A 20,634-nucleotide genomic window follows, 5' to 3' on the forward strand; every position below is an offset into this window, starting at 1 on the left:
CATATTTTTCCCATGCTAGTATCAATCAGCATGTGTTTTACCTGAAATCAGAGCTTTCCAAACTGTGTGTTGTGACACTTTAGGGTGTCGGTGTGTTACACAAACTCTCGGAAAGGTGTTAATTTAAGCTCTGATTTGCTATTAAAACTGAATTACTGTGTTGCGAATTGATGCATGTCTAAAAAGTGTGTCACCAACATGAAAAGTCTGGAAAACTCTGCTTGAGATAACCAAAGAGTAACCACAGACTACTTTTAAATGATTCTGTATTTCCTTGATGGAGTGTTTATAAATATGTAAAATTTCTGAGGTGGATTATTTCTGATAAATAAGGAATAATCACAGTAAACAGTCTCTCTCCTGCCTATTGTACATTGTATAATCACCACAGCAGAGCCTATGTGTCAGGCCAAAGGCCCATCTAGTCCAGCATCTTCTTCTCACAGAAGCCAAACACACACAGCATTTTTAAACAGAGAAAAACAGTAATGCAAAACATCACAATAACTGCAAATGATTAAGCAAAAAGTAAGCAGTATAGAAAGATGCTGTCTCTGCCATAATTTTCTCTTAATAAATATTAATTTAAAAAACAAACTTCTCAAACTTGCAACCACACCTTTCTCCTGGCTATTTGCAATGACTATCCTTTGAGGTATGGGCGTGGCTTTAGGGAACAGCTCTGAGCATGCTCAGACTGCATTTCAAGGCGGCCTTTTCTAGGCCAATACAGTGAAAGCTAGTTAGCCCTCATAATAACAATTGGGGTGCAAGGTTTCATCCTGGGATTGCTTTGATGAAGGGCAGTCCAATCAATTACATGTTTTTTCTGCTTAGAAACATGTGGGAAGAACCTCTTTGCCATAGCTCTGATCAACCAGAAGGATGCTTCCAATTAATTGTGCAGCAAATTTTATTTAACGTTTTACTTTTAAAAAATAAAAATAAAGCATTTATGGAACTGCAGGTGACTTCTGAAGGATTGCTCCTTCTAAGGTTATGCTTATTGTGACACATGCAAGTATCATCTTTTTTCAAAAAATAAAAAAGTTGTTCGGAACTGTTGTTTTAACGTCATATGAAAAATTCAATGCACATTTAAATTGATGATGTATTAATTGATAAAATGCTATATAATTAATTGACCTAAGATTTCTTTAATCAGATGATGACCCCTCAGAGAAATACGTTTTAGTCTCATTTGTCTCCAAAATGATACACAAATAATTTTGAATGCAAAATGTTTTATTGCACTTGTCTCAATATAATGAAAAACAACATGGAATGACTCAAATAAATTTCTTTTACAGGGACATCAAACCAGACAACATCCTGATGGATATGAATGGACATATTCGGTTAGCAGATTTTGGTTCTTGTCTGAAACTGATGGAAGATGGAACGGTAAATAATAATAAAAACAAAGCTAAAATATAGTTTTAGTCACCTTCATTTCTGTCCCTAGTCTGCCACTACAATTTTTGATAATATATTTGATAATTTATCTGATATATTTCTTAATATATAAGGTACCTCTGTAAAAATTATAGTTTTATGGTAATGTAATTACACATTTTATCTGGGTGACTAATTGATTAGATTGATTCACTTTTCACCATTATTGTCCATTAATGTTTAATAAATTTCATTACTTCAGTCCTCTGTCTATTTCATTCATTATAGCTATCTGTAATTATATACAGTATATCTGTAAAATAAATACATGCCAGGAGAAGTGAAGCTTATTTGCTGTATCTTTTTAAATGCAGAATCTTACAGAATTTGGGGTATCCAATTAAATTTTACTCAAAGTGGACCGATTGACTAATGAAAAGATTCATTGGCATGGAAGACTCCTAAAATGTTTGACATTGTCTGGAAGAAATACAGTACAAGACTATAGGAATACAGACACACACAGCATTTCACTTCAAGTGTTGGGAACTAAATAAGAATGCTGCTTTTAAGTAAATATTGTAATGGGGGGGAAATGTTTTATTAAAGACTTGTCTTGCCTGTAACATTCCCATGGCCTGCTGTCAAGCTACTTCCTTTATTTTCATCTCCTTGGGCAAATCACCACATGAAAAGAATAATTGATCTTACCTGAAGCGTAGATTTGATAGGTTCTCCGTCGCGTGACAAGGGGCATAACCATTTGGGTCCTCAGTAGCCGTATCAAATCAGAAATATATATATTCACAACAGTACAGAAACACACATAATATTAGAGATCATTTTAGTAATAGAATTTATTGTCCTCTTCAGGTTCAGTCTTCAGTGGCAGTTGGAACACCAGATTATATCTCTCCAGAAATCCTGCAAGCCATGGAAGATGGGAAAGGAAAGTACGGTCCTGAATGTGACTGGTGGTCCCTTGGTGTTTGCATGTATGAAATGCTTTATGGTGAAACACCCTTTTATGCAGAATCCCTGGTGGAGACATATGGAAAGATAATGAACCACAAAGTGAGTGGGGCAGTATTTGTGAACAGTTGACCAGCAGTTCTGCTCAGTGCTTTATTGTCCTTAAGATGTTAACATTGATTGTTTCACCAAGAGAATATATTAGCTTCAATAAACTATAGGCTTGGCTTTTAGCTGCTTCAATGCTTAGAGTACTGTCTTTGTTGACCTCAGATGTTCAGGTTTTACTTTGTAATGATATTTTTAGCTTGGACAATAGTGGAAGTCCTATAATCACTACATATGAATATATTTTGGCTGTGTAACATTACTGGAAAGTGATTGGATAATTCATTGAGAAATGGAGTGCTGTTTGCTTGACAAAATTAACATATTTAACTGTAAAATAATAGCAGTAGAAATGAATTAAAGATACTGCCATTGTTTTTCCTTTAAGAAGTCCTACTAGCCACTGAGGCTGCATTTATAAACACATACATTAGTGAGTGGACCATGTGTTGTTGTCTTGGTTCAATTATAAAGAAATTGTCATAGAAATACTAGGAAATATGGCACTGTTCTATTTATAACACTGAACTGTTTTGTTTTGTTTTATTTCACAGTATGATCCTAATTCTCCCATCTTTTTTTCTTTAAGGAGAGGTTTCAGTTTCCTGTCCAAATGACGGATGTGTCTGAAAACGCCAAGGACCTAATTCGAAGACTCATTTGTAGCAGAGAGCATAGACTTGGGCAGAATGGAATAGAAGACTTTAAAGGCCACCCATTTTTTTCCGGGATTGACTGGGATAACATTCGAAACTGCGAAGCACCTTACATCCCTGAAGTTAGCAGTCCAACGGATACATCAAATTTTGATGTAGATGATGATTGTTTAAAGAATTCTGTAAGTTACTCCAGAGCAACTTCTGCAAACTTTGATCTTCCAGTCCCATTTTTTGGACTGAATACGCCCAAAATACAGCATTTATATCAGATTACTTTAGATTTCAAGAAGATACCTTAATGTTTTTATAGCCGAAAGAAGTACAAAATAAACCATAATCGAGGGGGCTTTCTGTTTGTTTTTTAAAATTTGTTTTTATGGTGTGTTAGTTGCATGCTGACTTGCAAAGAAGGCTTAAAATAACAATGAGTTTTTTAAAAAAGCTTTTCTGCCTTCCCAGGAGAGAAAGCATATAGCATATATAGCATATTTAAAAAATGTATACTTCATTTCACCATCTGGGTCCCAAAGCAGCTTACAAAATAAAAAAAACAGAACATACAAAATATGAAACGTATATCAAACATTAGTAATTTAAACATCAGAGTCCCATTCTCTGGGATTCCATTCCTCCTGGAATTAAAAAATTTAACAAGGCACCTGAAACGTAGCAGGTACTTGCCTGATTTCTGTTGGGAGAGAGTTCCATAAAGTTGGTCCCACTACTCCCCATTGACATGCAGTCTTCAGGCTGCTTTTTCGCAATCTACCTCTCTACTTTTGATTGTTGAGTGCTACCGGGAATGAGAAGCCCTGGGCTAGAAAGGGGACTGCAGTATCATAAAGGCCCAGGAAAGACAGCTGCATCAATTCTATGGTGCTTTTTTCAGCTCCTGGATGGTAACATTGCAACCACCAAGAACAGGGGAAAGGTACTGTTATTAATTTATATCCTAAGGCTATTTGCTGTTTGCCCTGGAAGAGTGCTCAGTTGATTCAGATGTAATATATCAGCTTTTGCAAACTAATGACATCAAATTTAACTTGCTTTTGTCCGACAGGAGACAATGCCCCCACCAACACATACTGCATTTTCTGGCCATCATCTGCCCTTTGTAGGATTCACATATACAAGTAGCTGGTGAGTAGAAGCCTTGGGTTTTCAAGAGACTTTGTATACTTTAATCTAGGAAAAGGCAAGTTTATCTTATTTACAGTTGTCACACAAAGCATGCATTCTAATGCAATGTTGATAACAGACATATTTCTCCTCCAATTCAAATGTAAACATGTAAAATATTTCTGTTTCCTTCCTATTGCTTGAACAATGGCTGAATACAAATATAATAAGAGGCTAGGTATTGCTTTCTTCAGTGAAGTGAGAAATAGTAGTTCGCTGGATCATAATGACACAACAAAATGTTCAGGCACAATTTATTTAGCTATGCGGAGAACTGATCATCTGATGACACAATGTGGCTTGCACTCATAGGGCAGAGCCTACATAGTAGGTCACGTCATTCACTACATTATTTAGATGTACACATAAAATGTTTTTAATATTGCAGTCCTATACAGGACGATTTCAGAAGTAAGCTCCATTAAATTCAGTGGAACTTTCTCTTGGGTCAGTGTGTGTAGGTTGTACCCAAGTTTAAGAATGTAATGTGTTTTCAGCAGTGCTTGGAAACACTGTACCATACAGGTGCATTCTTCAGGATGCCATGACTAGTGTGACTGCTGTTGTGAATACATGGAGTGGCAAATCAAAGTTTGCCACTACATAATGTGTGAAATAGGCAGAACCTGTACCACTTTTTTAAAAAATGTGTATGATGCCTGTATTTTAGAGTAATTTGCAAATGTTGCATGCAGTTTTTTAAAAAACGAATTAAATTATCGTAATGTGATAAAATAGTTGAACTGCTGGAATAATGAGTAAGTTGGCTTTTTCATCTTTCTATCTTCGCAGTGTCCTTTCAGACCGCAGTAGTCTAAGATATGCAGCTGGGCAACGGGCTATGGATCTCGATGCCAATGTTCAAAGGACACTTGAGGACACCTTAGCAACAGAAGCATATGAGAGGCGAATAAAGCGCCTGGAGCAGGAAAAACTTGAACTTAGCAGAAAACTACAAGGTATTCCTATAAGAAGTATCTTTAATCATTTACTTGAATTAAATTCATTTAATATATTCATTGGATAAAATGAATATATTACCCATATATAACATGAGTAATAACTTACCAAATTTGCCATAGTCACAGCTTAGTAAAAATGATCATTGGAAGCCAGTTGAAGAACTAGTAGTCTTATGATTTTTCAAAAATATCTATAAATGACTTAGGGAAAAGGGACTTAGGCAATCGCAACCACCATTGAACACAATGTGTTTTGACCATGCATGATTTAGGCTTTGCATGCTATCCCTGGAACGTAACCCCTGTTTGGTTGGGAGTGTCCTGTATAGAGAAGAAAAGGACTTCCCACCAAAACTTGTGAAACTCCAAGAGAGGGAGGAAAGTGAAAAAAGAAAAGGAGACATTAGCAGAAACCTTAATATATATCATGATAAAGTGACAAAGGATTTGAAGAATTAATTGCATCATTTGTTTTGAAATCATAAGGAACCATGATTTCACATTAAATAGGCATAAACAGTACTTGTTTTATACGTTCAGTGCAAACGCTGTTACTTGGTCTTATTTTTACTTCAGGTTGTCCATCCTTTGTTCCTGTAACATGGGAACATCTGGACAGTTTCATGCACATGTTCCTAATATTCCCGGTCACTCAAGGGGAATAGGGCTGTTTTCTTGCTCTCAAAAAAGGGGAAAGTCCAAGCTATCTTGAGTGAGGAAAATGTTTATTGATCCTTTAAAGATTCTTTTTCTTCACTGCATGTGAAACAGATGATATGTGTTTTTGACAGCTACCAGGCCATAGACACTGCCTTGGGTATTCCTTGGGCAGTATTTTATGCGAGGTCTCAAGGTCCAGTAACTCCTATATGCTCAGTAACTGGATTGCAACTTTTGGATGCAGTCTCTCACAAGTGTCTCTTTCCCTCCCTTTCTTTTTTTAAAAAAAGAGTCCACACAAACAATCCAGGCCCTGCATTATTCAACTGTAGATGGTCCATTAACAGCAAGCAAAGATTTAGAAATTAAAAGCTTAAAAGAAGAAATCGAAAAACTAAGAAAACAGGTGACTGGTAAGTCCTGGCTATTTGACATTTTAACTCATCACTAGTTCTGTTTCTGCTTTTTATGTTCCATTTAATATTTCTCAGAAAATAAGGAGCAAACAATGCTTGTCTACACAAACATCCACATTTACATTATCCATTAGTCTACACGTTTGAGTGAGGTGTGGTTCATTCCTTCTTTGCTGATGCCTCTGTACCTCATTTGGAATGCTGTGTGCAGTCTGGTGTCCCCTTCTCAAAAAGGATCTCGGAGATTTCAAATTGGATTGTGAATCTGGCTTGTTTGGAAACCATGGTCCATGTTTGCATGTAGTGGGAAGCTGTGGTTTAACTGCAGCTACCAGATTCGTGTCACCACTAGCATGAAGAGAGGAGCGAAATGACAGCGAAGGGGCTCCATGTGCTTTTATGCAGCCCACACGAATCCTGGCTTGTTAAGACAGGATACAGTTGTGTGACTGCCTGCAGCTAATGGTTTCAGTAACATTTTTCTGAGGCAGATATTTGGCCTATGCTCACTTTATGATTTTGCTTGCATAAGCAGTTCAGTGACCAGTTTGCCCTGATTCATAGGCCTGCATGAGTACACAGTAGCACTTCTTCCAGCTGTGCCTGGCAGCAGGGAGACTATTCAACATTCCAGAAAGGTTTTTCTGATTACCTTTGTAAACACAAGGAGGGTAGCCATAAGAATTGGGAGCTTGCCAGCCTTTATAAGTGGAGTTTGGTATTTATTCACATTTGCACATATAGAATTTAATAATTCATCCCCATCATCACAGCGGCTGTTGTCCTTGGAGATTGAACTCTGCCTTTTCAGTTAATATTGGCTCTTGATATTTTAGACATAATGAGTTTGTGATCACAATTCTGATTGTAATCATACTTGCTTGCTAGAAACAAAGTTTTAAATAAATAGTGTATCAACTAAACTCATGGTTTTCTTGGCATTTTGAGTGAGACTGTGGTTTGGCTGCGGAGTTGGAATTAAATTGGAAGATAAGATCATTCTATTTGAGGTTTTTTTTTATTTAAAAAATCCTAAAATATAGTTGTTTTTTCATGATCACAGCTGTACAGGAATGTATTTTCTGTCCAAAACAACTGTAGATGGAAAAACTACACTGAATAACTCTGGCATCCCAACTTGGTTAGGGTATGCATGGAAGAGTTTATGATCTGATTTGGTTTCTTGTATAAATCACTTATTCAAGTATGAATGCTGAAGTGAAATTTATGGCTGGTATATTGTTATATAGAGTAGCTTACTTGTTCCTCAAAAATGTGCTGAAAGTGGGATCAAATTCAATACTGAATTTATAAATTGAGATGGGTTGTCTGATAATGAAATTAGTTCTTCCAGTTGTTGATTATCTCAGTGACATGTTTGTATTAAATTGTGTAGTATTTTCCAAATTATACTAAACATTGGTGGGGAAACTATTTCAGACTGAGAGATGGATTGGAACTTCCCCAACCTTCCAGGGCCCACTTACCAGTGGTGGGTGGGGCAAAAATAAATAGGGCTTGGGAAAATGCATGTACCTGACTTGTTCCCATGCAACATAGTGAGGCCTTGGGGAGGAGCAAAGCACTTGCGTGCATTCAACCTATGTTCATTTTAAACTATGGATTAATGTTGTGGCTGAAGCAGATCTCTGAATTCTTGCATGGATTTTTCTCACCTAAATTTTAAGTCAAAGCTTCAATTTTATTTGTATGGTATTACATTAAAAAAAAATCTTCTATATATTTCCAACTGGTGATGCAGCTGTGAAAAGCAGAAAGTTAAAGTGTTGCCATTGGTAAATGGGTTTCCATTACATGAGAAAAAGGACAACAGAATATTTTTATAAATGCACATACAGTAGATACTTGGAGCACTGGATAATTCCATGAAAACGTCACCTTACAGACTCCTTTTTCATTTTCATATCACTTTAAGGATAATTTCCCAAGCAACAGTTTTTCGAAATGGTATTTTACACGTGAGTAAAATAACCTGAAGTGTGACCTGTATTCAACACTTGCCTATGAAACATATATTACCACAGATGAAAAAAATATCCATAATTTAAGATAAAACACTTATCCAAGTTATGCTTTCTGATCAGAAGGTTGGCAGTTCGAATCACCGCGAGGGGGTGAGCTCCCGTTGTTTGGTCCCTGCTTCTGCCAACCTAGCAGTTTGAAAGCATGTCAAAGTGCAAGTAGATAAATAGGTACCGCTCTGGCGGGAAGGTAAACAGTGTTTCCGTGTGCTGCTCTGGTTCGTCAGAAGCAGCTTAGTCATGCTGGCCACATGACCCAGAAGCTGTACACCGGCTCCCTCAGCAAATAAAGCGAGATAGGGTCGCAACACAATGTTACATTGGTCACTAAAGAATTACCCATACTGTAAAATACGTTTCTTTGTATCTGTAAGGATATTGGAGTATAAAAAGGTGTTATAAAACCACTCTTTTTTTTTCTTTCCATTTTCCAGTGCTATTTCTCCTGTTACTAATCTGTTCTCAGATTGCATCTCTTATTGTGGGGCCCCAGAGTGTGGTTCAGAGTCATTTAATCTTATGCTTGTACAGATCAGAAACAAGACATTGGATCCTACAATGGGTCCTGGGAATCCTTCACAGGCAGTCTGATGCTGTGCATATTTGTTCAAAGCTTAGTTCTACTGTGTTCAGTTTACTCCTGAAGAGTATATAGGACTGGCAACCTGCTAAGACTCACCAGCATGCTGTGGTGGTCATGGTTTGAGAACCATTGTTATATAGTGATACAGCTGCTTTTGTGTAGAACTACAGCTGTTAACCTAGAACAGGAAGACTGAATGGGAAATAGCTTATCACTAGATAATAGATGCTGAATCCGGATTTTAATTTTGTTTCTTTATTGAATGCCTGCTTAAGAACACTTCTAGTGAAAGTAAGAGTTGAAGTGTTTCACATTGGAGTTCTGCTCAGCAGTAGTCTTAGTAAATTATGGCATTTTTCTCTCCCCATCATTCCAAACAATGATAGCCTAGCATATGCTTTTAGTTTTTGAGGTTGAAGTTATAATATTTAGTTATCTAAGTTACATAGGAGAAAATTTTGAGGAATCTTTAATATAGTGAAAAAATGTAAGGGAAAGAGTAGACAAGAGAGCAAAGTAATTTACACGTGAAAGAGAGATTTATTTTGGCTCTCTTTAACAGTATATCAATTTCGTGTGCTGGTGACTTCAGCAGAGAGTTAATCATTTCTGCCATTGAGATACAGCTGTCGTTTAAGCTTTCTCAACTTATTAAAAGGAGAGTTTGAGAATTTATGCAGCACTAGCTATGTGTACAATTGCTGCTCTTTCAGAACCATGTTGGTGAAAAAGATTAAGCCAGTGTTGGGATTCTAGACTAGAGAACGCTGGTCGCAAACTTAAGTCTAATTGAAAAATTTTTGGATGGATTGGGTAGATTTCTTTATGACATTTTGTGACATAGCTGAGATATTTTAAATGCATTTTTAAAATGCGTGTTTGCTTTTAAGGCGGTTTACGGGGTTTTCTTTGAGTAAAAGATTTCAGGAATATGTTTCTTCAGTAGTTGCAGATGCAATAAACCTAACAGGACATGCAAACACAAATCATAGAATCTTAGAGCTGGAAGGAACCAAAGGGTCGTCTAGTCCAGCCCCCGCAATGGTGTTAGCATTAGAAATAAAAAAAGGTATCTGAATGTAATGTGAATATGATCAACAAGATATTGCCTTTAGTAATTCAATATTTTTGGTAGTTTGTTTAAAAACACACACAAAAACAGAACATCCTGCTATTTGATTTGTAATGTCATAGCATTGCATGTTGTGATTATACATCATAAAATTGCATACTATTTCTGGCAATCAGCTAAAGTTGAAAATTTAAACAGTGAAGGGTTTTTTAAAAATCTGATCTTAAAATTACTATGCTGAACCTGGAGTTCCATTTCCTTGGAATTAAGATATGTTGAAACAGTTAGACTTTGTCCCTGAGAGCAGAGTGTTGTTGTACTTCTGGCTGGTTCAGTGCTTCTGTCTGTCATGGTTGTGGCTACATACAGCAGATTTATTTCTGGTTGTGTGTTCTTTTCTGTATTAGGTTCCTCTCTGGGGTTAGCACATATGGATTATTCAAGTCCAAGTGAGATGTGTGGCCATGTTTTCTTGTTTCTGTCTTCCTGTACCTTTCCATTAAAAAGGCAAAACCTTCCAGACAGCGACTTCTTAATACTTTTTCTTTCTCATTACAGAAATAATTAGCTTTGACATTATACATAGTACAATTCAGGGAACATTTAGAAATGCAGAGTAAGACATTATTCTATGTAGCTGTTGCTTCTTTTTTTCTTATTTCTCATCAACAAAAGAAATTTGGGGATGGGAATTGAATATGGTCAGTCTGCTGTGCATGATCACAAAAAATTGATAGCTATCTGTCAACTTGATAGAACAAGGATGCTGCTGGTAAAGTGGTGGTAAAGGAAGTTGTGTGTGGCAGCATCTACTCTCTAGAACTTGCTGTTCATTAAAATTAGACAGGCACTTTCACCGTTTTCAGAGCTTGTTTAGGCAAGTCTACCCTGACATGTAATTCTATTATTTATATCTGTTTTAATGTGCTTAACTTTTTAAAGGCTGCCCTGAAAGTTCAATAAAATGTTTGGAAACGAACAGGTTTCAGACAGAGGTTGAGAGCAACCAGCTGTCATGATATTCTGTTGCCTACCTAGGCAAATTTTCACACTAGCTCACTGTTTTCTATCCAGCAACAAGCAAATTAGTAACATCAGTATAGGAAAGTGGACCTTAAAGAAACTCTGGTTTTGATATGTGCAAATGTGAATGCATAACTAAATGTGGAGTCTCATCAGCAACTTATTTTACAGAAGGGACAGTTCGAAACAGAGATGGAAGTTGTCTCTAGAGCTAGGAAGCCCTGTTGCTATAAATAACACCCCACACACATCTCTCTTGCTTTCTAGTTGGCAACTTATTGTTCAACAGGTAATCCTCAGAGGGCTGGATTTAGCCTTGGGGTCTTAATTGGCTATTCGCTATTGTATAGCAGTAAGTATTATATTTTACGCTATGGTGCTTAACAATAATTTTCTTTCCTAGATTCTGGACGACTGGAGCAGCAGCTTGAAGAGGCCAGTTCTGCAAGGCGAGAATTAGAAGATGCTTCCAGACACATCAAAACATTTGAGAAGCAAATCAAAGCACTAAAGCAAGAACGGGATGATCTTAATAAGGTAAAAATGATTTCATCTGTGCTTTTATTTAAAGACCACGCTTGCACCCACTGCACTTGAGGAACACTGTACTTGAGATTTAAATGGTCTTAACATAGGTATACAGGGGGAAAATATTACACTGTACAGTGGTACCCCGCAAGACGAATGCCTCGCAAGACGGAAAACCCGCAAGACAAAAGGGTTTTCTGTTTTGGAGGCGCTTCGCAAGACGAATTTCCCTATGGGCTTGCTTCGCAAGAAGAAAGCCCATAGGGAAATCTCCGGGGACCTCTTTTAAATGCTGGTGGTGGGGAGCAAAGCCTTTCCCCCCCTCCGGCCTTCAGAAGAGGTCCAGGAAGGCGGGTGGGGGGCGAAAGTCTTTGCTCCCCCTGCCTGCCTTCCCGGGAGAGCGGAGAAAGGCAGCGCGTTTCTCCACTGTCCCGGACGGCTTTTGAAGGCAGGCGGGGGGCGAAAGTCTTTGCTCCCCCCTGCCTGCCTTCCCGGGAGAGCGGAGAAAGGCAGCACGTTTCTCCGCTGTACCGGACGGCTTTGGAAGGCAGGCGGTGGGGAGCAAAGACTTTCGCCCCCCGCCCGCCTTCAGAAGAGGTCCAGGACCTCTTCTGAAGGCGGGCGGGGGGCAAAAGTCTTTGTCCCCCCTGCCTGCCTTCCCAGGGGCTTTTACATCGCCCCGGACAGCGGAGAAGTCCTCCGCTGTCCCGGGGTTTTTTAAAATGCTGGGGGTGGGAAGAAAAGCCCTTGTCCCCCCCCCCCCAGCCTTCAGAAGAGGTCGGGGGACAGACTGTCCCCGGACCTGGTCTGAAGGTGGTTTCCATAGGAACGCATTAATTGATTTTCAATGCATTAATATGGGAAACCGTGCATCGCAAGACAAAAAACTTGCAAGAAGAAAAAACTTGCGGAACGAATTAATTTCGTCTTGCGAGGCACCACTGTATAAACATATCAATCTGAATGCTGTTTATGAAATGGTTATTATTTAAAGAGCGTTCTTAGCATTGCCAAATGTGTGCTCATGAAGTAATATCTTCTGGTACATAAACAACTGGGAGGGAGCGGGAGCCTCTTTCCATAGCAGTCCTGGTTCTATTCTTGCCAGAGGACAGGTTGCTGTGGGTCTGATAGAGCAACCTCATAAATGAGCACATCTAACCAAATCAACAGAAGTACAGCATGATGAGTGATAGGAAATTTGCTTTGGATGAAAGGTGCAGGTATTCCATCTTCGGTTTAGTTAGTTGGTATAAGGGCCCCGTTAATGAGTGGCAGGGTGTTTCACCTGATTGAATTAGGAAGCAGTAGATCTTGTGATCTGGCACATCCATGATCTCCTTAGCCCAGAGCAAAGAAGACAAGGCTATATTAATTTCCATGACAAAAGAGGGTGGTGACTGGTCCTGCCAATATAATCTGTCTTTGAGAGTCAGTTTTCCGAACTAGCAGTTAAAGACAAGATAGAGACTAAGATAGGAGTGTGAGGAACATAATGAAAGTGAGCTAGCGCTGGAAAGGTTTGACTTTGGCCATAGCTACATATAATTAGCTGAATTATAACCAATCATAACCAATTCAAATTTGGTTATGAAGTTCCAATGAATGCTAGCATTTTTGTGGAACCTTTTTTGCTTGTTAAAACACTTGTTAAAGATTCTGTACAGAATCTCTTGTTTGGGGGTGGGAAGTGGGCAACTGATACTTGTTTATATTAATTCTGCAGCCCATCTAGTAGCAGAATTCTAAAATTCATAGATATTTTATATTTTGCTTTTGACTGCAGGAACTAATTGAGTCTAGTGAAAGATTAAAGGCCCAAACCAAAGAGCTGAAAGATGCACACAGCCAACGGAAACTGGCTATGCAGGAATTCTCTGAGATGAATGAGCGTCTTACTGACTTGCATTCACAAAAACAGAAACTTACTCGTCAAGTCAGAGATAAGGAAGAAGAGATGGAAGTGGTGATGCAAAAAGTAGAAAGCTTGAGGCAAGACCTACGCAGAACAGACAGAATGAAAAAGGAAGTAAGTCACTTTTGGGATAGTAACTACAAGGAAGGTTGACCAAAATAAAGCCTATTTCCCAGTGAATTTTGTTGACATGGAATAATAGTTGACAAATAATTTACTTTTGCCATTTGTTTGTAATTCTCTGCAGTAGCTTCAGTATATTTTCAGAGTGTTCCATTTTTTTCAGTCTGGCTTTATAAAGTCTGGAAGATTTTTTAAAAAATTGAGTATCTCAGTATAAATTTGCAAGCTAGGTAACGTTAATGGAGGGAAGATGAAGGGTTGCATTCAATATAGTGCTAAGTAGCACTTTGCACGAGCAGAATGACTTCTGCTTGTGTAACAATACTTCTCTCTCTGCTTCCCCCTCCCCATGCCCCCTAAATTTCTTCCGGGTTTTTCCCCAAACCTCCAGAGCAGATGTGGTCATAGTGTTGGGGGGTGAGGGGGGATGTCTTGTTGCACAAGCAGAGGTTATTTCGCTTACACATTTATTTAATGGAATACTGCCAATATCATTGAATAAGCTGATGATAATGTATCAATGCTTTTTATTTCATTTTGTGAAAAAAATACAGAATAAAGTCAGGTATCAGGAATCCATTTTATCTGTTGTGAATAGATACAATATTCGCTTACAATTTTAAGAGTGCAATCATATACATGTTTACTTAGATGTAAGCCTTATTTAGTCCAGTGAGACTTGTACCCAGGTAAATGTGTATAGGATTGCATCGTGTCTGATTATATGATCTGTTTTATTTATTTATTATTAGTATTTAATTATTGATGTATGTAAATGAATTAGCCATGCTTTTGTATGTAATGGCAAAACAACAAAACGATGATTATTTAATAACAGAGAATAGAAGTATTTGCAGCTCTGAGTGAAGATTGCTAGACAACACAGCTGCATTGTAATATGACTCCTTTCCAGAAGTTGGAGGCTAAAAATAGGAATGAATAATACACTGCAGTTGCTTACCTACTTACCTGAGTAAGCTTCATTGAACTTAGTGGGAGTTCAGTGAGTAGACATGTATAGAACTGTTAGTGTACAATCTAAGCACCGTTATTCCAGCTGATGTCAGCGGGACTTACTGAAAGTCAGGGTGGTTTGGGAAGTTCACTGCCCTTGGCTTCTGCCTAACCATCCGAAACAGGTCACAGTTGAGGACAGAATACTAAGAAACATGAGTTCTTTTTCTGTGCATTATAAAAGAAACCAACGTTCAAAACAGTGGTTATGATTTTAAAAAAAATATTTTTGTAGCTGGAAGTTCATGCTGAAGCTGCAGCTGCTGAGGCATCCAAGGACAGGAAATTGCGTGAGCGAAGTGAGCAGTACTCTAAGCAGCTGGAAAATGAGTTAGAAGGACTAAAGGTCAGTCTTTGTTAACTTCATCATTTTAAAATGGAATAGCCACATATTAGATCTGATAGATCACTGTCAGACACAGAATAAAGAGGAATGCAAGTTAGTAGTGTATATTATTGTATCTAGTTATGGAGGGAAAAACAAAAACTTTCGAATGCTTGCTTCAATGTACTTCCAGCACATTAGTACAAACTCTTTTCCTCAATTACCTCATTTACATGTAATATGAAAGATTAGAGAATCCCAAGAAATGTTACTAGTTTGTTTCTTCTAATGCAAAGGTTCCCAGTTGTAACTAGAATAGTGTGCATTTAGAGACTAATGGAAAGCAAGGGATTCTTAAATGTTATAAGCCATTTTCCAGTGGATCAAACAGGGGATTTTGTTGGGAACTTTGTCTTGCTATGGGATGGCAAGATGAGGTGGACCATGGACATGATAATTTCTGAGTGTCCTCTCTGACATTGCAGATTCCATGCTTCTCCTTGGTATTTATGGGAACTGTAGTCAATGAAACAGGCCAGATAATGACTAGAGTGCAGATTGCGACTGTCTCACTCCAAAGGTGGCCGAAGAGAGGTTAGAGCATATAATCGTACATACAACATGGCAGTGCAGGCAGCGGAGAATGCGTATTTTGCTGCCTCTGCTGCATCCTCAGATAGCCGCACAGCAGAGCTGTCATTAACACCTGTCTTATCAGGCCTGTTATAACCTATTTGGCAAGCAAAATCAGTCACCTTCACTGTCTTGATGCCATTATTATGCTGTCCCCATTGAGGCATCCTGTGCCACACCTAGGTCAGTTTTGTGGGATCAGTTTCAGTTGATGCGGCTTGATGACGTGGACAAGGAACTTGCATCTTTACAACTGATGACATGCCCACTCTACCCATACCATTCATGGCTAATTAAAGCTAGCCTAGGGGCTGTAGGTGACAGTACCATTGCATGCAGTCATGATGACTGCACTTGATGAGGCAGTAGTCTGCCTCTCCTAAGAAAGACTGTTCTGGACCCAGTAATAATAATTATGGGTTCTGGACCCAGTAATAATTACTCCCTGGCCACAAATAAGCCTTTTTGGGGTGAATGTGCTTTAGAGGGTTGTGATGTGGTGATTGCAGACATAGTTCCATAATAATGGTTTATCTGGATCCGTTTCAGTCTTGAGTTCAGGCCTCATTGGGGGACTGAATGGGCTTTCATTGCCACTTTTATCAAAAGAGGGACAAGCGGAGCGCAACCTTGCTCCTTCCACATATCACCTTCGTGACACCACTGACTGTGGTATGCTCATGGATCAACTGTATTGGATTTATATCAGTGCCTCTGTGTTTCTGTGGTTCTGTTCCTATCTGCAGGGTCAATTCCAAAAAGTAGCATTAGGGGGGTGCTTCTCAAGTTCCTTGCTTTGGGGTTCCACTGGACATAATTCTGTCCCCAATGCTATTTAACATCTATATGAAGCTATTGAGAGTAGGCCTTGTTTGGAGTGAATTGTCATCCGTAACACCTGAATTGGGAGTGTCCATGCATGCTGAGAACTGATGCCTGGACACAGTGGCTAGATAAGGGCCAATGAAACAAACCCTGTTATGCAGGAGACCCTGTGGGTGAGAGGTTCTTGTGTCTGGGAGATAGACCAGTTTCCTGACTGGATGAGGCTACACTCACTCTGAAAGAGTAGGGAGACCCAAGTAGTAGTCATGGCTTGGAGCACCTTTTACCAGCTTTGGCTGGTATGCCATCTACAGCCATTTATATATTGTCAGGCAGAAAAGCATATCCTGAAGTAGAATTGTGCTTTTAAATATAAGAAATTCAGTGTACTGTTTTTAAAAAAATTGTTAGTATTTTCAATCTGTACTTGAACAGAATGCTGAAATGACAGGAGACAATTAAGGCTTCACTCATATGAATGCTTTCCTTAAGAGTATGACCCATTAAATGCTGTGGGGCTCACTTCTGAGTATATATACATAGGTTTTCACTGCAATACTGTTAAAGCCCACGGATCATGTTACGTTTACCAATCTATTGCTTGATACAGTATAGGGTGTCTTTGCTGGTTGTTAGTTTGACATTGATTTCAAAACAACTTGGATATTGATGTAAAAATGTAATTGCAGTTAGTTGTACTTTCACTTAAATGTGTTTCTCTCCCCCCCCCCACTAGATTGAGGTATTTCTAAGCTCATACTTTCATAGTTCTGCAATGAAGACTAATCATGGAAGCTAATTATGAGATGTCCCCTTTTTTTAATAGCAAAAACAAATTGGTCGCTCCCCAGGGGTGAGCAGCACAGAACATCAACAAGAGATCACAAAATTAAAATCTGACTTGGAGAAGAAAAGCGTTTTTTATGAAGAAGAGATATCTAAACGAGAACTAATACATTGTAATGAAATAAAAAATTTGAAGAAGGAACTGCGTGATGCAGAAAGCCAACAACTTGCTCTCAAAAAAGAGATCCTAATCTTGAAAGACAAGTTAGAAAAGACAAGGAGAGAAAGGTATGCATAACCCAGTTATTTTGCTGCTTGATTACATGTCCATTTGCAAAACCCAATGTCTGTGCATGAATCTCTGCAAGATTTTTGCAAAACCGATGCCACTGTGGCAAATCAGATACAATAGTTACATTCAGGATATGTGGTACTTCACCATACTTACACTGACTGTATGTAAATGTTCAACTTGGTTTAACTTTGAGGCAACAAAAAGTCTATTTTAGATTCTGAAGTGTACCTAACCTGCAGTACTAAGCAAACCTGGTAGAAACTATTTCCAACTAAACATTAGGAGGAATAAGTAATTGATAAGTAATTAAAACTGGTGGCTTGAGCATAAGCTTTATATTAGAGTGGCAGTACTATTTTGATGGATAGTGTTCCTAAATAATCTCCATTGTTTGTCCTTCACGTGTTGCAGCAGGCAAGTTTTGATATATATTAGTTACATCTGCATGATGTACATGGAATCATTTCATTACATTCTCACAATGACATAGTGAGATGGTTGAAGCTGACATTTCACTCATTGTATCACATGACTGAAATATGGAGTTGAAAACATATTTCCCTGGGCACAGGTTTGCCGGGTCCCAATACCCTGTACTTGCTGGTTCTTCAGTGATGCACTGCACAGAAACATTTATGCAGGTGTCTTCATTCATATAAGACTGTACGTTTACTCTGTACATATGTTGTTACTCAGTATACATATTTGTTCATGATCGCTGGTGCCTGTTCTTTGTTTGAGCTCAGATTGCTCAAAGTAAATGGGAGAGGGATCCTTTATTATTTAATTTTCGGTGAAATAATAACACAGTCTATGTATTCCCACCCATCTCAACATATCATAATCCACTGGAATGATACAGAGCTTGCTTTATGAGGCAGTTGGATAAGGGAAACTTGAGAAAGTAAAGAACCCACCTCATTAAGTATATAGTTTCCCATTGACCTGCAGCACAATCTGCTTCAGAAAGTGAGAAAATTGGTGGAGGTGAGGAGGTGAGCAGCACTTTACTTCTTTTTCAGATCAAGAGAAATGCAGGTTAGAATTGAGAGGCCAGGTAGAATCTTGCATTTTGCCCTCTTGAGTGATTCATTTCACATGGTGAGAATTCTTAAAATGCCTGGCCTCTTTGTTCAAACTCTGTATACTGGAGTTATGAACATTGACACAACCAGGAGGTCCCAAAGTTGTAAATCTGCTTTGTTGTTTTGCTTTGCTTTTTCTCTCCTCTACCCCTCTCAAATGCATTGCTTGTCTTTGACGTGAACAAGTAATATATCAGAGTTAAGGTACTGCTTATATCTGCTAGCACAAGAAGTGTCACTTAAGGTGTCTCAAGGCTTTTCTGCTCCAGATTTCATCCAGTGCTAACATTCGTCATCAATCCACTCTAGACACAAGCCTTCTTTATCTGTTCTGACAGGATGGTTTGTTTTCTCTCTCTACCATGGTAGAAAGAAGTGGCGCTGAGAATGCCCCTCAATTGTATTTATCAGTAACAAACTTACTGGCTCATAAAATGTTCAAGTATCTTATAATTGTATGCTACCGTTGCCTCATATTAACAGGAGATTCCCGGGTTTTAAAAGGTGTAGCCCATACATGATCAGAAGGACAAAAATAAAGATCAGTGCAGTACCCAAGCAGGAAACTAAATATAATGATAAGCTGCAACTTTATGTGTGTCACTTGCTTTCAGGACACAGTAAAAAGATTACGTAAGATGGTACTGGTAAGCAGACGTGTGTTTTCCTTTTTCTGTGAATGAAAATAAGAAACTTGCAGGATAGTTGCTCCCTTTTCAGGAAAATATGGTGCACTGCCATGCAATTTTCTTTTGTGAGGTTTTGAAGATACTATTAACATAGTAAGCTACCCACCCACCTGGCTCGAGTTTTATCATTCTTTTCTTCCTTTGACTTTTTTTGGGGAGACATGTGTGAGAGCTGTTGCTAAAAGCATCAACTGAGCCCTTTCCTGTTGATCTAATTGTAGCTTTGCAAATTGTAAAAGGATTAATTGATTGGATTGATGACGAATGTTAGCTTGCTTTCAAAAACCAGATGAGGCTGCTACATTAACAGCCACACAACTTTCCCCTGTTTCATCTGCTAGCATTCCCCTATGTTACACAGGTTCCTTCTGTCATTTCATGAAAATGTTTGGTGTATGGTTGGGTCAGTAGAGCGGACTTGAGAGTTGAAACAATTGGCTCGTCCTTTCCCACTTCCAGATGTAGCAAGGTATGAGTAGACATTTGTGATGGGCTATCTCAATAATTTATATGTATTTAGGGTTCTGAAATACCTACATGGAAAATGTAGGATCCTTGAGTTTCCCCATGCATGGTACAACTGCAGTTTCTCGTTTACCATTGAGGTGCAGAAGATGATAAAAGTATCAGAGGGGTGTGTGTGTGCGTGTTTCATGCTGTATTCTCTTTTAGATAACCTGATACAACTACAGGTGGGGATGGAAACCTGTGACCCTCTTGAAGTAGTTGGACTATAACTCCCATCAACCCTGACCTGACCCATAGGCCATTATAGTTGTGACCAATGAGAGTTGTGGTTGAGCAACACCTGGGGACCATACATTCCCTACTGTTTTAGGACATAACATTCTCTTCACAATTTAGGTGTCCCCCACACAAACAATGTGGGGTTGGTGATCCCTCATTTAAGAATATTTCTGCTCCATATAACATAAACCATTCCCCTTGCTGAATTTTTTCTATGGCAGCCTTAAAATTCCTGCAGTAGGTCAGGCATTAAAAATCAAAATAGATAGCTTTAGTAAGACATTTGGAATTCAGTAGTTTGAATCTATTACCACCAACCTGAAAAGTCATAAAGCAAGTAGTGCTTAAGAAAACATCATTGTGTTAAAAGGCAAATCATTCTTCATTCACTTGTTTTTATTTCATAAACAAATATGAATAGGGCTGCTTTGGTACTGTAATATTGAATAATAGGACTGAAGGAATAGGTGAAGCATCTGTGGGTCTTAGGTGAAATCAAGCTGAATTACTGAAAAAGACAAAACGTGCTTCAGTATTTTTTTTTAAAGCACACACACCTGAAAACCATAAAACAAATAGTTGTCAGAGCTACATTTTG

The 20,634-nt window shown here is 38.5% G+C and overlaps 1 protein-coding gene across 4 annotated transcripts in view; it reads left to right on the plus strand.

Annotated features, from left to right (window-relative positions):
- CDC42BPA (CDC42 binding protein kinase alpha) overlaps positions 1 to 20,634 on the plus strand; it is a 159,370-nt gene that overhangs the window by 84,200 nt on the left and 54,536 nt on the right. For all 4 annotated transcript variants that reach the window (XM_081186348.1, XM_081186345.1, XM_081186346.1 and 1 more), the window contains exons 6-15: positions 1,311 to 1,404; positions 2,269 to 2,469; positions 3,065 to 3,313; positions 4,195 to 4,274; positions 5,106 to 5,272; positions 6,226 to 6,348; positions 11,475 to 11,608; positions 13,386 to 13,628; positions 14,887 to 14,997; positions 17,261 to 17,508. In XM_081186348.1, the coding sequence (XP_081042474.1) occupies positions 1,311 to 1,404; positions 2,269 to 2,469; positions 3,065 to 3,313; positions 4,195 to 4,274; positions 5,106 to 5,272; positions 6,226 to 6,348; positions 11,475 to 11,608; positions 13,386 to 13,628; positions 14,887 to 14,997; positions 17,261 to 17,508 (1,650 nt within the window). The remainder of the gene's footprint in view (positions 1 to 1,310; positions 1,405 to 2,268; positions 2,470 to 3,064; positions 3,314 to 4,194; positions 4,275 to 5,105; positions 5,273 to 6,225; positions 6,349 to 11,474; positions 11,609 to 13,385; positions 13,629 to 14,886; positions 14,998 to 17,260; positions 17,509 to 20,634) is intronic.

This window comes from Podarcis bocagei (assembly GCF_964188305.1).
Source record: "Podarcis bocagei genome assembly, chromosome: 3".
In the NCBI taxonomy this organism is placed as follows: domain Eukaryota; kingdom Metazoa; phylum Chordata; class Lepidosauria; order Squamata; family Lacertidae; genus Podarcis; species Podarcis bocagei.